The sequence below is a fragment of the Brachycentrus maculatus genome, unplaced genomic scaffold, assembly GCF_059751285.1.
Source record: "Brachycentrus maculatus isolate JH-2025_06_01 unplaced genomic scaffold, ASM5975128v1 h1tg000039l, whole genome shotgun sequence".
Taxonomy (NCBI): Eukaryota; Metazoa; Arthropoda; class Insecta; order Trichoptera; family Brachycentridae; genus Brachycentrus; species Brachycentrus maculatus.
Genome location: NW_028280793.1, coordinates 2,960,570 through 2,980,558, shown reverse-complemented (window position 1 = coordinate 2,980,558; position 19,989 = coordinate 2,960,570). Strand labels below are relative to the sequence as shown.

Genomic DNA, 19,989 nt, shown 5'->3' with positions numbered 1-19,989 from the left:
CTTACTCTTTTAAAAGTCAGCAAATGAGTAAATGTGTATTAATATGTACTACATTGTGCCACAACAATTCTATGCATGTAGTATGATGAATGAAAAATATATAATAATGTTTACTTTTATAAAACTTACAACATTCGTACGTGCGAATCACACAATGCAAATTATGAACCTCATGAACAGTGTCAGCCTTCGCCCCTTCGGCGTCCTGTTTGAAAAACTTTAAAGATTTCCACTTCATATCAATCACTAGAAATTTTTTTTTGTTAAGATCATTTTTGAAATGACAAAATGTTCAAGTTATTCTGATTTAAGTTATGGTTTATGAAATACATCTCATCATGTTTCTACCTAAACTCCAACTTAAGATGGAGTCTATTTACTCTTTATAATCAACGTTATCAAAAAAAATTGTGGATTTCATGCAATTGGAATGCCGATGACAGAAAACGGCCGTGTGCTAGCTACCTTATATCCACTGTCAATGCTTATTTGTGATTTTTCTATGATCTTTACATTTTTCGTCTATGACATATTATCAATCTCTTGTCCGATTCGTCTCGCGGGAAATATTTTGCCAATGAATTTCGTCAGGAAACCGGTTGTTGAGGTTATCGCATTCTTCGCATCAAGCTCAACCAGGCGACCGTTCCACATTTCCTCATCCAAAATGGTGGCAATTAAGGTAATTACCCGATAAACACAATCATTACGTAATTTTAGCAATGTCGACGTGTTGTATTGTGTGCATGTAAACACGCATTTACAAGATCGAAGGGCAAGATTGTCAAAACTTCAGGTTTTTGTGCATAATTTGATTTTGTAGAATATACAGTTGTTAAAAATAGATGTATTGTCGCACTTTCATCGCATTCATTTTTCAGTACTTACCCACATACCGACGTTTCTATCCCATGATCAAATTAAAAACATATATGTGTTTGTAAAATAGTTATCCATTGTCCATATTTGCATTTGGAATATGCTGTTATTAGAGAGAAAGCTTCTTGTCATTATAAATGAATACCGCTGTTGGATGGTGCGATTGTACAATTCTTAATTTTTGTGGCATCCACAAACTGGCTTATGAGTGGAGTATACGTACTGCGGAATTATTACTAAATACATATCACCTTGGACTGGTACCTGAAGCACAGGACTGGTCACTTTGCCTTCATGTTATTAAAGATTTAAGAAAAAAACATCCATACAATCTAGTGACCTATCTACCATTGAATGCGGATAAGGAAGAAAATAAGAAAAATTGAATAGCATAAATTTATTCAATTTTACTATTATAAAAGTTAATTTTAAAATAAATTTTGTGTTAATGTTCTAAGTTTACTGTATATTGAGAAATAACCTCTAATTTATTACGTTTTACGAAAGTACTATTACAAATAATTTAAAAAAAACATGAAAGTACTGACTATGCTATTTGAAATCAGCATGTCGTCAATATCTACATCAACAACGAAAAGTATTATAACTTAAAACATTCCGCTTCTGCGTATGATATGGAAAACGTATTCAAATTGTCTTTCATGCAAATGTAAGGTTATATAGGTCATTAGGTATGACAATCACAGTCTAGTAATTTGAATTACTAAAAGTTAGAAATACACTGAATACATCCTTGGACAATTTTTTTTACCCATTAAGTTGTCTTAGCTCAGTGTTCCGCAAACTTTTTCTATTCAAAGTACACTTACCCAATTAAGGAATTTCAGTGGTGCATATTTACCATATTAGGGCGTTAGTCCACTACACGGAATTTTACCGTCCGGCACGTCAATTGGCGTTTTAAAACGATGATTGGCTTGTGCTTTTGTCCATTTTTCTTCGGATCAGAGCTCTTGATCGGTACGTGAACACATTGCGCATAAATTCGAGCACGCTAACTATCGTAGTCGCTTTTATTTTTCAAAACTAGACTGCCGGATGGTATAATTCCGGGTAGTGGACAAGCGCCCTTATGGTAACATATTTAACATATTATGTTTATTGCGAAATGTGAGCCTACGTAGCTGAGAAAAGGCAATCAAAATTTGGATTAATCGCGTTATCTTCACAAAACTAGACTTTTTTCCGCGGCACACCAACTAATCACCATGGTACACCAGTGTGCCACGGCACACACTTTGCCATACAATGTCTTAGCTGACATTAGCTAAAAAGCTAATGTCTTAATAATTATAATCTGTCACTGATTCAAATATGGATGGGTGCAAAGGAAAACAAACACATAAATAAGTCACAAATTCTAGATATCCTACACTTTATTTATATCATGATTTTTTTCGAGACTTCCATATATATTTTTTTTATCTATGTTTTAGGATATCTTAAAAATTAAACACTTGTATAATACCACTTATTGAGTTTTAATTCATTACACTTGACTAGTTTCGAAAAGTACAGTTACACTGAATAAGTGGTATTATACAAATGTTTATTTCCCGTAATAATCGTCGGGTATGTATGAGGAGATGCATGAATGTGGAAGAGGCGAAGAATGTTTGCAAAGATTCTCTCTGCCTACCCCTGTGGAGAAGCGGCGTGATGGTTAGTTAGTTTGTTTTTTAAATCAACGTATCATTCCACAAAGTTAATGCCGAATCAATAAATAATATAATTGTGAGATATCTTTCAAAAAATAAAATCTTGTTTTAAATAATTGTTTTGGAACCTACCTGGTTTGTTGAGATTTTTTTTTTCATATATTTTTTTGAACATTGTTTTTGTGTGTAAAATACAGGTGCCTTCAATCAAATGTGTTTTTTTGTTTGTTTAAAACATAACTTACATTAAGCCTTCTCTACTAATTATCCATATTTATATTTTGACAATTTGTTTAACAATATAAGCTAGATTTTGTTACTTCAATACTATTTTTAACCTTAATTTTTATTTTTGCGTTGCTCATATACCATTATTATTTTTAGGAAGGAGACAAAATTCCCAGCGTGGATTTGTACGAAGACTCTCCGGCTAACAAAGTGAACATTGCCGACTTGTGCAATGGGAAGAAAGTTGTGTTGTTTGCGGTTCCTGGCGCGTTCACTCCCGGATGCTCCAAAACCCATTTACCCGGATACGTCAATGATGCGGACAAGTTGAAAAATGAGGGTGTTGCGGAAATCATTTGCGTTTCTGTGAACGACCCTTATGTGATGGCTGCTTGGGGCAAAGCGCAAAACACCACTGGGAAGGTAAATTTAATAATCTTATGTCATGTCTTTGCAAATACAGTGCCAGCTCGCAAATCCAAACGCTCTGTAATCCAATTTCTCAGTTTTGATGATGTCAAGCAGCTTATGCCAGTTCAAAAATTTCACCTTCTGAAGCCGTGAAAGCTTTCAACATATCAACTGGGCTGAAGAAGTCGTCCGGAACACTGAGGAATTTATGGTTTTGAGACGAATGCATGATTTAGCCCTTGAACACCAGTTAGGTTCATTGGTTCAAAAGAAAATATCTGCTTTTATCAAGCTAAAATAAAAATGTTACATTTTCAAATTCTTCATTCTGTACCTAAATAAAAATGTAAAATTAAGAGTATTTTCAAAAATTTAAATTTACTTTTCTTCTCCCATTTGTCTCGAAACACTCAGTAATCCGAACGCATTTATGTTCGGATTAGTGAGCTGGCACTGTATTACTACAGCACAGAAAAAAAACTAAATAATTTTAGACGATATATTATTTTGAGAAATAAAAAGACTTAGTTTTTTGATCCACTGACATTTGTGTGAGTGGATCAAAAAACTAAGTCTTTTTATTTCTCAAAATAATATATCACTATGATCCACAAAGTTAACGCTTTCAATATTCAAAATATAATTCAAGATGAACTCAAAATAAATAATAAAATTTAAATTTTGTTTATAGCTTTTTAAAGACTTCATAGCAATTTTTTAGAAAGCGTCATACTAAAAATTAAACCTTGAAATTTTCCTATAAACATGCGTATAAAATAATAGAAATGTATTACAAATCCCTTTATCTTTTGTAATACATATTTAAATGTGTCCTAATTTACCACGACAGCCTTAAAATTTGTTAATGTTTGAGTATCAATAAAAACATTATATTATCGTGTGATTCAACTTATTGCAGACAATATAATATTCTTATCTTCACTAGTGTAAATTCAGGCTAGCTAAATGGAATATTTGGTACATTATATCGTTTGCCTCTAATTTAATTTTAAAATATTTTACCAAATAAACGGGAATAAATTTTTGAATTTCTCTTCAGGTTCGCATGCTGGCTGACCCACTCGGTATCTTCACCAAGAGTGTTGATCTTTCCACCGAGTTGCCTCCCCTCGGAGGACTACGCTCCAAGAGATACTCCATGATACTGGAAAATGGTGTCGTGAAGACCCTGAATGTGGAGCCCGATGGCACGGGACTGTCTTGTTCTCTTGCCGACAAACTGAAACTGTAAATGATGAAAACACTCCATTAACTTAAGAACCTTGCGACGTCATTCATATTATAGAATCACATTGTTATATTACGTGTGTAAGATGTACGTACTCATAAAATGTCAAATTATTAATGTTTAAAACTTCAAATACTATACATGTTGTTAAAATTCATTACTTCCAGGTGTAATTTATATGTATGTATAACATATTAAATGGTCATGTTTGTAACATTTTACAATTTTTTTTTTATAAATGAGTACAGAAATTTAATTTAAAAAAAGAAAGTCTGTTTAGTTTGTCATTTTTTTAAAAGTAAAGAGACCTAAATTAATGTTTTCCTCTTCAGATCTTTATTTACAATTATTGCCATAAAGTAAATCTGATTAAGACTTATTTTTTACACTTTTGCACTACATAGATACATAGTTTATTATAAATACATGAATATAATCTCAAAGTTTTCTTATATTATCTCTTTATATAACTTTATTTTTATTCACAGTTATTGTTGTTCACAGTTAGCTGGGTATATTTAGAAACAGTTGTTCTTCCTTTGTTTATAGTTTAAACAGATTTGTTAGTGTTTTATTATACATAAAAGATCTATTTTATTTCTAGCATATTCCAATAGAGGTTTAAATAGTTTTAATAGAACTACTTCTATATGCTTAGTTATAAACCATGTTTTTTTTACTTCCAACTTAGAATCAATACATATGTATAATTAAATCAAACATTTGTTATAAAATATGCTTGTTTTATTTCATTCTTACTTTTTTCAGATACATACATCATCACATATATATATATACATCGTTATTATGCATTTTGCAATACATTTTTTGTTTGTGCATGCATCGGCTTATGTATGTAATATGTATACAATATTTATTTGCCAACTTAATATTATCATAGTACCTCGAGATATCTTCAATACCAGTCATGTCTTAGTCAATCCTTTTTTTTAATTATGCGGATATGCATAATTTCAAATAATTTTGGAAGTTCAGTTACACTTCATCTCTATATGGTGAAGTTCTATCCAGTTATCCCTATAATAATACTTTGTATTCTCTGTGAATTTTACCTACTTTATAACATAAATTCCTATTCAATGAAATTCGTCTTACTTTATACTAAACTAGGATTTAAACTTATTGCATGCATCAACATATTTAATGATCAAAATGACACCTAGTAAAAAAATCGTCGCTATTTTTTTTACAAAAAATTAAATCGATTGTTGAAAGAAACTTGGTCAAAATTTAGACGCAACACTCAATTGTGATATAGTCCCTCGTTAAACGTCAAACTGAGCTTAGTAATCTATGGTTAAACCAAAATTAATAACAATGAAGTACTGGGGCGCCGCGATAATTCCGTGAGTTAAAAGATAATTGTATCATTAATACACGCGAAAAACACGACATATGATGTTTATTTACAATGGTCAAGGGCATTAATTTATTTTTGGGCTTAATATTCACATTACTTATTTCGTTTTCATTCACAAAACTCGTATCGTATCTGTGGGGGTCCGCGCTTTATACCGGTCGAACGGAAGCTGATGTTTGGCTGGATCAGAATGATTTAGGAGAATATAAACAGCTCTTTAAGGATAGAGGTTTGTAACTTTATAGTATTTTGTGTGTTTAGTTACTTATAACATTACCATATATTACCAAATAATATATTATCACCGTATCAATAAAAGGGTGTATCAAATGGAAATACAAATATATCGAGATAATTCACCAACAGAATTTTATCTTTTCCTATAAGGGATACTATTTAAGTAATTAAACGAATTTTTAAATATATGATGGAAGATGTTTTTAAATAACCCATGCTATAAAAATTAATGTTATATTCCGAAAGAATAAGTATAAGTTATGTAACTTTATAGATATTCTTTTATTTATTTAAACATAAAATTAATTTTTGAAATATCAGGTCATTAAAAAAAACTTTAACCCAACACGTAGAAGATTTTTTTTACTTTCAAATAAAAAACTGTTGATTTATTACAATTAAATGTAACAAAATTTAATATTTGGAAATAATTTACCAAAAAAATATTTGTAAATCTTTTAACACTCGCTATTATGTATAAATATTATATATGATAATAATATATGTACATATATGCACTTTAGGGTTGCCATTACGGCTGTCCAAACTTAAAACACAGTAAGGGACATTTTTTGTAGTACATTTTTTTGCATTTTTGGACTAAGTAGATTCTACTTAGTCCAAAAATGCAAAAAAAACTACTACAAAAAATGTCCCTTACTGTGTTTTGAGTTTGGACAGCCGATTAGTCCCGAAACGTCGAAGTACGTGACCGATATGTCCCAACGGCCTGGAAAATGTCCCTATATTATATTCTCAAAATAGTATTGTAGAATTCATAGGTGTTAGAGGTTCGTGAATATCTGAAAATAGAGAAGCGGAAATTCTTCCTCGCCTTCACCGGAATTTTTGGAGTTTTGATAAACCTAAATTTAAATTTTATGAAAATCGCGGCAAATTTTCTTACCGTCGAAAAATGGTCCCGATTAATCCGGGAACCGACAACATTTTTTGTGGTAAATTTCAAAATGTTCTGACGCAAATAGTTTAGGAAAACATAACATTACTAATATAGTTGCCTGAAAAAAATCTTAATTATCCCATCTAAAAATAATACCTAACGATTTTTATTTTACATTATTATCTTCACCGGCTTCATGGACCCTCTGAAGCGAAAAAATATACATCCCGACCATAGTTTTTTAATTTAAAATTTGAAAATTATTATCTCGTTGTTTTATTATCAATTATTTGTTACTCGTTTTTATAGGAAAACAGTCTTCACTTTCTAAACGTCCTGCGATTCAATATCTGCAAAATCATCTTTAAAAATTAATTAATTAATTTTCAATTGTGTTATTTATTGTTTCGCTATTCACTTTGTAGTAACATATGATTAAATTATAAATATAACATTTGTTTTTTACCACTTGAGAATTATATTTTTATGACTTGTTTCGTATAAACAATAAACTGTTTATATTCAAACCCGTAGATGGAAGCATCTGTAGCTTCCGATACTAGTCGTAAAAAATATAATACTCAAGTGGTAAAAAACAAGTGTTTTATTTAAAATTTAATTAGCAATTCATTTGGATTGACCGCCCTACACATACGAATGTACGTGATACGCATTCACAGTGAAGCGCCCTTGAGGTATTTTTTTACGAAAATGGCGCTATATAATTTATCCAAATGTATTATTATTATTATTATGCGCGCGGTTTTTCTTTACCATTCCGCGCTAAGCCGTATGACCTACGCGCACTTGAAAAGATATCTGTTCCAAAAATATTTAACGCATACCGGATACACTGACAAATTTTAGTCAGGTTTCGTACCTGACAATATTTTGTGACAACAAACTTTGTGTTTATTTTTCTTGTTTATAAAAAAATATGCCTGAAAATTACCCGATGCAGGGTGGTTAATTTATTGCAAATTTATCTGCAAAAATTATTTTAATAAATGAGAATTCATCTATTACGTGCGAATCTGATTTACGCCAAACAAGCACGTAACACAATGACGAGGTGTCGTAAAAAGACAGGAGGTGCTTTTGTTCTCCGTCGGGGTCGCCTCTGTAGGGCGGGGGCGCGCGCACCGACCCCGGGCGGGACCCCGCCCGCCCCGCCCGCCCGCCCGCGGAGCTCACTGCCACCGCTGACGTCCGCACCGCCGGACACTCGGCTCGACCATCCATCCCCCTTCCCTTAACCTTTCCCCGTCGTATCTCTAAATTACATTCCCTCAAACTAGCCGAACCTCGAGAAACTTTTCCACCCTTTCCATCGTCCGAATCCCTCTCCCGAACCGAGTTCTCCGCTCGAGACGGGCGCGAAAACGCAGTACGACAACATCGTAGAGTTCCTGACTATCGCTTACCGAGGACTCCTTCCGATATTTACCCTATATCAAATAGTAACGCCAGTTGTGAAAATGTTGTGCCGTGATATATTTTACTCGGTAGAAAATGAGCTCGCGAAACGTATTGCTCAAATCAATTGTCAATAATCGTACTGCATTTTCTTATTTTTACACTTTTTTAAATATTAATCGCAGTTTACCGAATTTAAATAGAGTATAACGGTTTGCTAGAGCTGGTGAGATGTGGTCCTTCGGAGATTCCGAGATCTACTCCATCGGAATGGTTCATCCGTCCAACAGCACCTCCTCAGGTACTTGCTTGTAAACTTTCATAATTAATCGCGACATAAACACGCACCCAATTATTATTACACGGTTGGATACCAAACAACCAAACTGATTGCCATGCTTCGATATTAATAATGTTTTCCCATCATTAAACGGTGTCGACTTTTGGATAAGACCTTCCACTAGATAATTCTTTGCAATTTAAATAGTGGACTGGCTAATACGACTCCTCAGTTAGGTAGGTACCTACGCGTTCTATATATTTCAGGATAATAGATTGATCCAACGCTGCAATTTGGGACAAACGCAAGCAATGATAACCCATTTTGTAATCATATATTATTATTATTTTGTTTTCTAATGTTGATATTTATTCAACTTCGTATAACAATAAAAAAATCAGCATAAAATGCGAAAAAAAAGCTATTTTATCTGGAACACTGCACCATATTGCTACGTTACATTTTAATAATTTTATAATATGCATGTATTTTGAATTTTTCGTGTCCTTTCGTCAAATATTTATTATAGCTATTTGTATTATAATAGGATTGTCCAAGTTTAAAAAACAAAGTAAGCAATATTTTTCCCGTATTTTCAAAAACACGAACAACTACTACTACCATCGCGGCGTCTCACTGCAGGGGTAGGTAGAGATAATGGAACGCAATACTCTTCTGTCCCGGCATACACTCTTAGCTTCCTTCATATCCATTCGTCTAGTCATACATACATCCCCTCGGATTACGTAGACTTTTGACACGTATATTATTTTTGACACGTTTTTATTTTTTTTTGACTTCATGTACAGAATTTAAAAAAAAGGAATTGGCGAGCTTATTGCTATGAAGCAATATCTTCCAACAAACCAAGTAGTTTTTATTGGCATATAAAATGATTTTAAACCACGGGACTTGTTTCAATGTACCTTAATAACGGGTCTATCGTAAAATTAATGACGATAAGAAAAACTCACATTTTACTACAAACGTTTACTTATTTTTTAAAAGTGCATAAAATATCGGTAAAGAAATAAGATACATGCTATTTTATTTATTGTTTCGGCATTAACTTTGTGGTATACATGTTACAATGATTAAAGAAAACACTTGTTTTTTACCACTTGAGTTTTATTATAGACTACATGTTTCAGAAGTTAAACTTCCATCATTCAGGTCTGTATAATAACTAAAATATAAAATTGTTCTATAAATAAGGAGAGGGGAAAGTTAGGGGAAGGGGTTAGTCAAGAGGCGGAGTTTGAAAACAAAGGAAAAATGGAAAGCAAAGGTGAAGAATTTTGAAACAATATATTATTTAATAAATTATTATTAGAATTTAGGTTTTTTTGGATTTCTAAATTTTCAAGATAATTCATAATTTGGCCTTTATTATTATTTATTTGGCCCTCTCCTTATTTATAGAACAATTTTATATTTTAGTTATTATACAGACCTGAATGATGGAAGTTTAACTTCTGAAACATGTAGTCTATAATAAAACTCAAGTGGTAAATAACAATTGTTTTCTTTAACCTTTTCATGGCCGCAAATAAATTACGCCGCAGTGCTCAACAGGCCAAGTATTTTTTTGAAAAAAAAAAGTTGTCTAAAGATTTTTTTTTTGTTGTTTTTATTGAATTATAATTTACTTACCAAATATTATATCCCGCATCGATTGTTAGAGTTTTATTCTTGAAGTTAAACCAGTTTCAAATTTTCAGGGTTGTCACACTAAGTCGCACACGCAAGTTTTTATTAAATTTAATATTAACACACAACTATTATTTATCAATGGAATATTTTAAAATAATAAGAAAAACACAAAAAAATTGAGCAAAATAAAAACCCCTGGCGTTCAAAACAATCGATTAAAATAATCAATATTTCAAGTGGTTTGAGTGGTAGCCCTAATGACATCTGTCAACTGTCAGCTGAAAGTGATACCGATAAATCACTTAAAAGTATTTAAAAACTTTATAAAATATTTTGTGACAACTTCAACTGATGGCAATGTATGTTCCGTTTTTGACAGATTGTCAATATGAGTTAAAACTGCGGAGTAATACGTCATCAAAAGTACTGACGAGATATCTCGTCTCTGGCCATACGGGCACTCCGCCATTTGCCGAGATATCTCGTCTCTGGCAACCATCGGGTTAATCATTGTAAGATACATGCTAGTTGTCACCACATTCTTTACATGTGTTGCCTCGGTGGTGTCCAACAATTCGGATGTCCACCGTAAAATTTACGAGTGTCTTGTAATTCTAGGGTTAAACATTTTTTTTAAATAAAAGAAATATTTGTGTTTTTATTATTTACACAAATATTTCAATTTCATACTATTTCTGTGAGCCTAAGCGGCTCATTATAAGAAATAGGTATCAAATTGTGGTAGAGTGGGTTCGAACCGAGAAACTCTGACTTAAGAGTCCGCGACACTAAGCACGGGACCACAACCCGACACAACCGTTAGCTTAATATTTTTCGAAATACATATACATTTTTTAAAATTAGATTACATAGATACTCTGGCTTTTGTGGTATTAATTCTAATGAAATGTAGTTCTATCCCCACTCTACCACAACTTGATTCCTGTTTTCAAACACGAGCCACTTAGGCCCACCTGGAAATAGTGCATGTTACAAATTGAAATATGTGCCCATATCGTAAGAATGCATTTTTTTTAACTTGTAAAATAAGTCCTTCAATTATTTCAATTTATCTTGTACAACATATCGTTCCCTAATAAAGCATTGTATGGTGTAGTAAAGCATTGTATGGTGTAATAGAATATTAAATGGATAATGGATGTGGGTAGATCTGAAATAGATTGCATCATTCGGCCAGGTCGTATTTGGTGGCATGTCATAAACAATTTTATTTCATACAGGTTTATAAATAAGTATTGTAAAATGTGTCCTCGGCACGGGAAAATTCAAAGGCACATTATTGTAATTTATAATTATGTGCATGGTAAAAAATAATGTAATAAATTAATAAATGTATTGTCCGCCTCCGTAGTGTAATGGTCAGCACGCTCGGCTACCGTTCTGGAGGTCCCGGGTTCGATTCCCATGGGAGGATCAAATAAATATAAGTGATTTTTACAGTCTTATATTTATTCAAAATTGTCCTGGACTGGTACCTGAAGCGGAGGGTTGATCACCTTTATGTGATAACGATCAAGATAGCACTGCGTTTATATGATGCAGTGCTCTATGCACCATTGGGGAGCGGATAAGGGTTTAAAAAAATATTTTTGAAATATGATTTTTCGCAAAACGCGGAACTTTTTAAACTCCCTACAACTGGATTTTGTGAGGAAAATCAATATTTTACTGTTCCTCGCTTTTGTGCGTATTCTCTCTTTGACTTTGAAAGATATTTTAATTGCTTGGAAAGCTAACTTCCTTAATCGCGTGATGCGTGAAACTGTATTCTCTCACGAGCAGAAAGATCTTAGTCTGCAGCAAAGATTCCCAAACTTTTTTGACTCGGCGCCTGTTTTCCGACGGTAATATTTTTGATCGCCTACATTTGGAAAACTATTTATGATTATAGTAAATTTTAAGCGTATCTTTTATAAACGTATTTATTTTATTCAACAATATATCCATCTAAAATGTGTATTCATGTAAAACTGTTTGGAAATGAAATAATTTTGAAATGAGTTAAAATGAAATGACATCTCAATAAACATGGAATGTAAGTATGGATATTTACTAACCTGTCACAGGCTGGTTAAGTGATCACTTTAATTACGTATAACATTCACCATTTTACCCATGATTGACAACCTCACTGCTCAAATTTCGTCTCAAAAGTCATACATATATGATCAATCTCATGACGTTGCGTGATTGAGTTCACAGCAGCTATCTTTCATTGGATTTAAAAAGCTTTTATTTAGCAGAGTCCCAGTTATTTAATAAATAAAAGAAGAAAGGATAAATAAAATAATAATTTTTAAATACATAAAAAAATTTTTAAAAAAATATAAATATATATATATATATATATATATATATATTTATACATATATATATATATATATATATATATATATATATATATATATATATATATATATATATATATATATATATATATATATATATATATAAATATATATTTTTTTAATTTTCAATTTATGTATTTATAATTAACATAAATATTACAAACTTAAAATTTAAAGCGTATACATTGAAACACATTAAAATCGAAAATAAGCAAGAATACTATTGCTAAAGGTGTAGAAGAATCCCGCTTCGGAAAACTCCTTCAGGCACATGGAATAGATCAATATCCAATGAGATATTGTTCATCAGCGGTAGCTCTTCCTACAGGAATAACCGTCCGCAGGTTGGTCCTGTGTATAGGAATATATATATATATATATATATATATATATATATATATATATATATATATATATATATATATATATATATATATATATATATATATATATATATATATATATATATATATATATATATATATATATATATATATATATATATATATATATATATATATATATATATATATATATATATATATATATATATATATATATATATATATTTATATATATATATATGTATATTTATATAAATAAAATAACTTTATAGTTTCTCGAAATACCATCGAAAATATACCGCGAAAATTAGAACGGAAAATCGATATGTTTTAAGCCCCTCTCAAAGTATTATTTTGAGCTTCCAGAAGAGCTTATGTAATTAAAATGCACCACACACATTTCAAGGATGGCGCGACCTCGGATATAATAAAGGCTACTCGGCTACCAGTATTAGCGTGACCGGACATTTTAGCTATGAGTTCCTACCTGCAAATACCATTGTTACAAGACTACATAAGCCAGAGATTGTGAACCTACGTGTATACTCGCTTGTCATAAAGTGACACTTTAAACTGACAAGCAAGAAAAACGCGATGATTTGCGTGCAGATAATAAAAATAAATATGTTTAGTAGTTTGTCAACCAGCTGTTCCAGATCCACCCAAATATTATTTAAATTTTCATACAAAAATTCATTTCTGTAATAATATTATATAAAATCTTATTTAAAACCCTTACCATAACTTATATGTAATTATTATTATAAAACACATTAATTCAATTTAAATTTATTTTGTCGGAAAAATTATATAAAACATGGTTTTCAACCACTGGCTTGTTGTGTATATAGCTTTTTTATTGAACAGAATTTTGTCTAGCCTCTCACCAGTATGATGATGTCGGTAACGATAGAACCCGGTCGCTGGTCAAATAAATTAATACGTTTAAAAAAAACTATATACAGTACATCGTTGTTATATTATTATTGTAAATAAAAAAATGTGTTTTAAAAAAGGCGAACGAAACTTCATAGATTCTACCTATCCCTGCGGGGAAGCGGCGTGATGGTTAGTTAGTTAGTTATTTTTTAAAATATAAATATATTATATATCAAATATTTTCATTTACGGCATGCAAAGGAATTTTTAAACCAACCTTATTTATAGAACAATGAAAAAATATTTTCAGTTCGCGATCAATTCTCAAAATAGCCTTCATTTAATTTTTTTATAACCACGCCATTTTTATGATCAACTGTTAAAAACATAAAAAGTCGAGATAACTTTGCCGCGTAAATAAATCAACATTATGTATCCGATTCCGATAAGGCCCGCCAAAGCTAAAAACATGGTTTATTCACGCGATTTGTACAACATGATAAAAAAAACAATATCAACACATTTCAGGGAGTCAAGACGAAGGTTGTTTGAGAATATACGTTAACGCTATCAAAGAAAAGGTTCGCAATCTCTGTTATAGAGATGGGGGTATAGCAGGGATGGCCAAACTTTTGATCAACGCGGGCGACCTGTTTAAAAAAAAATAAGCGGCGGTCTACCTACATCATATGTGAATTTATCAGTCATATAAAGTCAAAAATTTAATTAAATTTGGAATATACATAGATAATACTAAAACGAGGAACTGGGCAGGTCATGTGGTACGTATGTCTGAAGATATTAATATCAATAGATGGACAAAAAAGGTGCTTGACTGGAGGCCTAGAACCGGATGTAGAATCGTGGGTGGGCCCAGACAGGATGGTCCAATGACAATAAGAAAGTGACAGGCCTGGATGTCGAAGAGGGAGGGAGGAAGAGGTTGATACTGTACACAAGAAGAATGCTCAAATGGAAACAAAAAATCTAACAAACTAATTGGTTTTCAGATGAAACGAAATACATTGTAATTTTTCAAAATGTGTATTGATATTATCAATAGCTGCACGCTACCACGCTTTGCTGTGGCTCAGTATGGTTAAGTGAAAAAGAAAGAAAACAGCATATCAAAACACGCGCGTATTCCTATACAACTTTTTGTCAAAATTTCAAAGTAATCGGTGAATACGTTATACGTTATATTTACGATTTTGAACAAAGGAACCAGCCTATGGCGGACGTAAGCCCCGTAAATACCCAGACTTCCATATTCTTATTCTATTTTATTTATTGTTTCAGCATTAACTTTGTGGTAAGACATGTTACAATGATTAAAGAAAACACTTGTTTTTTACCACTTGAGTTTTATTAAAGACTACATGTTTCAGAAGTTAAACTTCCATCATTCAGGTCTGTATAATAACATATATATAATAACATATATAGTTATTATACAGACCTGAATGATGGAAGTTTAACTTCTGAAACATGTAGTCTTTAATAAAACTCAAGTGGTAAAAAACAAGTGTTTTCTTTAATCATTCTTATTCTATCTTGAGATGTCAACAAAATAAATGTATTTATCCATAATATATTTATGTTGTAAAAACATATTGACCTTTACTTTTTGATTCATTCAGAAGATGTGCTAGAAATTTTTGGCAAGATACTACATTTGGCAGACAGTCGGGCGACTAGTAACAATAGCGCCGTCTACCAGCCAACCGCGGACGGCGCTTTGGCCACCCCTGGGCTACAGGGTGTAAAGAAAGGCTATTTCGCCAGAAGAGTTACCTTGCGAGATGGCACGATAAAACTAACGTTTAGGGTGGATACGTTAGAACGTCAGAAGGTCGGCGCTTTTTCAGATTCGTATCACGAATTCCGTGAATTCTACCAGCACTTAAACTTCGGCGAACTGCCTTAACAAGGCTAAGAAAAATAAAACGCTCGGTTTCCTAATTGCAATGGGGAATTTTCTTTGTAATTACGTTGTATGCACTTAATTACCTGCTGCAATTCTCATTTGATTATTCGTTTTAGTACGTTTATCCGTTATATCATAGTCGTCCAGGAGGAAGTGACCAACTAACAAAACGTAAAATGTTCCATTTAAGTCACTTTTGCTCGGTAAGAAAATAAACATCAATGCAGTTAATAATTTTTAACAAGTCAATATACTATACTTCCAAGCTTAAAATCCTTTGGGATTTTTTCAGGGCAATTTTAGGCTAGAAAGATATCAAATAGTCAATGATCACGTTTTTGTAAAAAAAAATGCACTTGGTCACTTTCTCCTGTATGACTACGATATTATTATTTTATTAGTTAATTTTTTTGAGAGGGATGAATATTTTATGTGAAACCTTTTATCGATACGCCTGGTCAGCGTGTTTAGCTACCAAGTTGGAGGTCCCGGGTTCGATTCCCATGGGGGGTCAAAAGTTTTTTTTTACTTTAATATTTATATAATATTACCCTGGACTGGTATCTGTAGCGCAGGACTGATCAACTTCCCTTCATTCGTATAGTTAATGATTAGCTTAAAATTGCATCATTATAAATATAATCTGTCAAAAAATTGTGACTGCTAAATCGTTAAAAATACACAGGCGCCGTGGCGTAGTTGGGTAGACGCTCGACTGAGAAACTGGCGTCGCGGGTTCAATTCCCGCCAATTGCAAAATAAATTCAAGACATACTTATCTTCAATCGGTCTGGGTGGGTGATACTTATTTTCCATATCGTTATCTCTACCTGGACACTATTCTCTAAAAAAGAGGCTTTGCGGGTTATTCCTTAAAATATATTGTGATGTAATTTATATTTAGCAGTATTGTAGTTTATTTGGCCTTTTTATTCAATTCTGACCAATATTTTATGTATAAATATTATTTTATTCATTCAATACATCCAACATTTACAGGCGCCACACAACTCACAAAAAATGACAGCTACTACCATGTATAGACTGGTATTTATATGGATACGTTTGAAATAATATTGTTATGTTTGAAATCAGTCACTATACGTGGTTCAAGAATACAAGAATACAAGCAATAGTGCGGTGAAATTAATAAAAAATTTCATTGCCAACGCGTTATCTCATTTATTACGACCGAGGGAAAAGCGTAAATAACAACCTCTCCATTTGCGATACACACCACGACATTAACCCATTACTTATTATAACCAGAACATGTATTTAATTTGCTAATGGTGCCAAAAATGTTTAGGTCAGAATTTACACACTACTGGTATCTGTGAAAATTAAGCAGTAAAAATGGGTATGGCTTCACTTAGACATGGGCTATTCATTTAACCGTTTGAATGCCATTGTTTTTTACTCATATATACTTAAAAATGCCAAAGAAATCTTTGTTTTTTATGTCATTTACCCTTGTCCTGAAAAAAAACTGTATCTCTTCCGAAAATTGTCCAATTGTAATATTTTTTTCGGTGTTATGTACAAGAGTAATATAATACAAAGAAAATTATGGAAATATATATTGTTAACAAAAATTAAAAGAAAAACTGGAATTCATCCAAATAGGCGTATCGCATTTTGTCGCTCTCATCTACTCCGCCCATAAATTTATAATAGGTGTGTACCATTAATGGTTTATTTTTTTATAGATTCGTGGTGTCCTCTCTTTTTGTAACAGATACATTTGCCGTTTCGCTGTGTGTAGAAATCAAAATAATGACCACATATTTTTCAACTGCCCCTTACTCCCTAACCTCGAGTTCATTCAGGACATTTGGTCTGAGGGTTTGTCCTTCCCGCTGAATGTCCAACACCTATTGTCAATCAACTCAAAAAATGTTAACGGTGCGATCATTAAACATATAAAAAAGTATGGCAAAAGCGTGTGACCCCAAAAAAATCAATAAAAAAATATATATTGTTTAAGTATGTAAAATCACTAGTATGGCAGGTATCACCCGAAATTGGGTGCTTTGCCAATAAATTTAAAAAAAAATCAAAATAACCAGATTTTTTGTCTTTTTATCTCTAAAAGAACACATTTTGGCTTAAAAATTTACTTTCCCAAATCCTTTTTATATTGTAATTACTAATAATATTATAATATGCACTTTATGTAACACGTAGAAAGATAAAAAAATACTTATGCGACCTCCCTTGTTGCGTGCTAAACGCCAAACTTTTTTTTGATTTTGGACGCGCTGTCGCGCTCCTGTCAATTTTGGGTAGTATGCGCAAGCGCGCGAACGCGCGTCTTGGCACTCTAACGGTTAAGAAGCCTAATTATATTACGACTTCTTTAAAACAACTCTTTACTTTATTCGGTTTTTTATTCGATCACTTAAACCAGTGGTTGGCAAACTTATTAGCCAGTCCACATATAAACAGTCCGCATTCTCCTGGGGAGTTTTACGTGGTTACCTCCTAGCAATGAGCAAATGCTGAGAGTTCCTGATTGGCCCACACTAGATTATCCCTCCCGTTCCCAACACAGATTTAAATATTTATTTATATATTTATTTAGTTAGAAGAAAGAAAAATCCACTTAATGATCTATAAACCTTGTACATAATAAACAAGGTAAATAATAAATGCAATTCCCATTCAAAATAAAAACGTATTAGCCAAAGAGTCAACATGTGTACTTTACTACGATTATTTTTTTCTTGAGAGTCAAACCTATTTATAATTCTTCTTAAAAACCTTCTTAACACCTGATGGTGCATAGGGCACTGCATCATACAAACGCAGTTTGATCTTGATCGTTAACACACGAAGGAAAGGTAATCATCCCTCCGCTTCAGGTACCAATCCAGGGTGATGTTGAATAAATATTAGAGTGAAAAAATCACTTTTACATATTTGACCTCCCCTCGGGAATCGAACCCGGGACCTCCATTATGGAAGCCGAGCGTTGTGACCATTACACTACGGAGGCGGACAATTATAATACACATTTATTATAATTTTATGCCTTTATTGTATTACGGGTATATCCAATAAAACTTTATTACACACTTTTAATGATTTTATTCATTTATAAAAAAATCTTTTTAAAATTAAGCGAGGGCGCATTACTGTAATTTGTTATTATGTGTATGATGAAATAAAAATAAATAAATATACAAATAAGAGAGTAAAACTTAATATAACTGGTTTTTAGTCATCCGAACCTCAATATAACAAATTTCTCAATATACCGACTTTTTCAAACCCCTTGAGATTCTTCATATCGAGTTTCCACTCTATTTTATATACAATAACTAAGTATAAATCATTTTATTTTTGGAAGTTTAGAACCTATTCCGTCACTGTTATATCGCAAAAACACCACAAAATTCTTCCCCATTGTGCTATAGAAAAAACTAGTACCTAATAAATCAATTAAATACAGCTCCCCGAACAATAATGTGCTGTGAAATCGACGCGAAGCTCTCAATTTATTTCTTTTGTCATTAACAGATTGCCCAAATTTGGCAAATTGCCAAAAAATTGTAATACGTTTTCTCTTTAATTCTACTTATGGTATATTATGTTTATGTTCGTATCGACTTACGCATATCTAAAGAATATTGTTTGAATAAATAGTTCACTCAAACTTTGTAGCTTTTATATTCATTTCGCTTTCGTATTTATTTTTAAATGGAAAATATAATCAAAATTATTACGACATTTTGAGTGTGTCCAAATACTTGTTCACAAATCTGGATTATCTCCAATTATAGCAGGATTTTTCATATTATTTATTAAAGCTTCTTTTCATCTCACCAATAGATGTCTCTATTGTATCTATTGGTGATATGAAAAGAAGCTTTTTATTCAACAGAAACTCTTTTATTAATATGTGAGGTCCGAATCCTGGATTATAATCACATACACGAGAAACGCCAGAAAATATCATTTAAATTTTTCATATTATTTTTTGATATCTCATCAAAGATGAAGAAGAATATGGAAGTCTGGGCATTTACGGGGCTGACGACCGTCATAGGCTGGTTTAAGTGATCACTTTACACACGTGTAACATTCACCAATTCTACCCATTATTGACAACCACACTACTCAAATTCTTGGAAGTTCTATATATATGAACCAA

General features: G+C 32.1%; 2 protein-coding genes across 3 annotated transcripts in view; both read left to right on the top strand.

Annotated features, from left to right (window-relative positions):
• Positions 1-511: 511 nt before the first annotated feature.
• Prx5 (Peroxiredoxin 5) lies at positions 512-4,689 on the top strand. The gene is made up of 3 exons (XM_088277167.1): positions 512-682; positions 2,943-3,209; positions 4,258-4,689. The coding sequence occupies exons 1-3, from the start codon at positions 578-580 to the stop codon at positions 4,447-4,449; spliced, it is 564 nt and encodes a 187-aa protein (XP_088133293.1). The 5' UTR covers positions 512-577; the 3' UTR covers positions 4,450-4,689.
• Positions 4,690-5,795: 1,106 nt separating this feature from the next.
• LOC148312507 (apoptosis-resistant E3 ubiquitin protein ligase 1) overlaps positions 5,796-19,989 on the top strand; it is a 36,103-nt gene continuing 21,909 nt past the window's right edge. Inside the window, exon 1 of one of the 2 annotated variants that reach the window (XM_088277165.1) lies at positions 5,796-6,056. In XM_088277165.1, the coding sequence (XP_088133291.1) occupies positions 5,879-6,056 (178 nt within the window). In that variant the 5' untranslated portion in view covers positions 5,796-5,878. Of the gene's footprint in view, positions 6,057-8,157; positions 8,683-19,989 lie in introns of those variants that run through there. The other variant, XM_088277166.1, reaches the window with a different exon arrangement.

Bases quoted from the DNA above. Each gene is read 5' to 3' on its own strand.
- Prx5 (XM_088277167.1), top strand. From the start codon at position 578: ATGAATTTCGTCAGGAAACCGGTTGTTGAGGTTATCGCATTCTTCGCA. The intron at 683-2,942 runs GTAATTACCCGA...TATTATTTTTAG, and splicing joins CCAAAATGGTGGCAATTAAG to GAAGGAGACAAAATTCCCAG. The intron at 3,210-4,257 runs GTAAATTTAATA...ATTTCTCTTCAG, and splicing joins CGCAAAACACCACTGGGAAG to GTTCGCATGCTGGCTGACCC.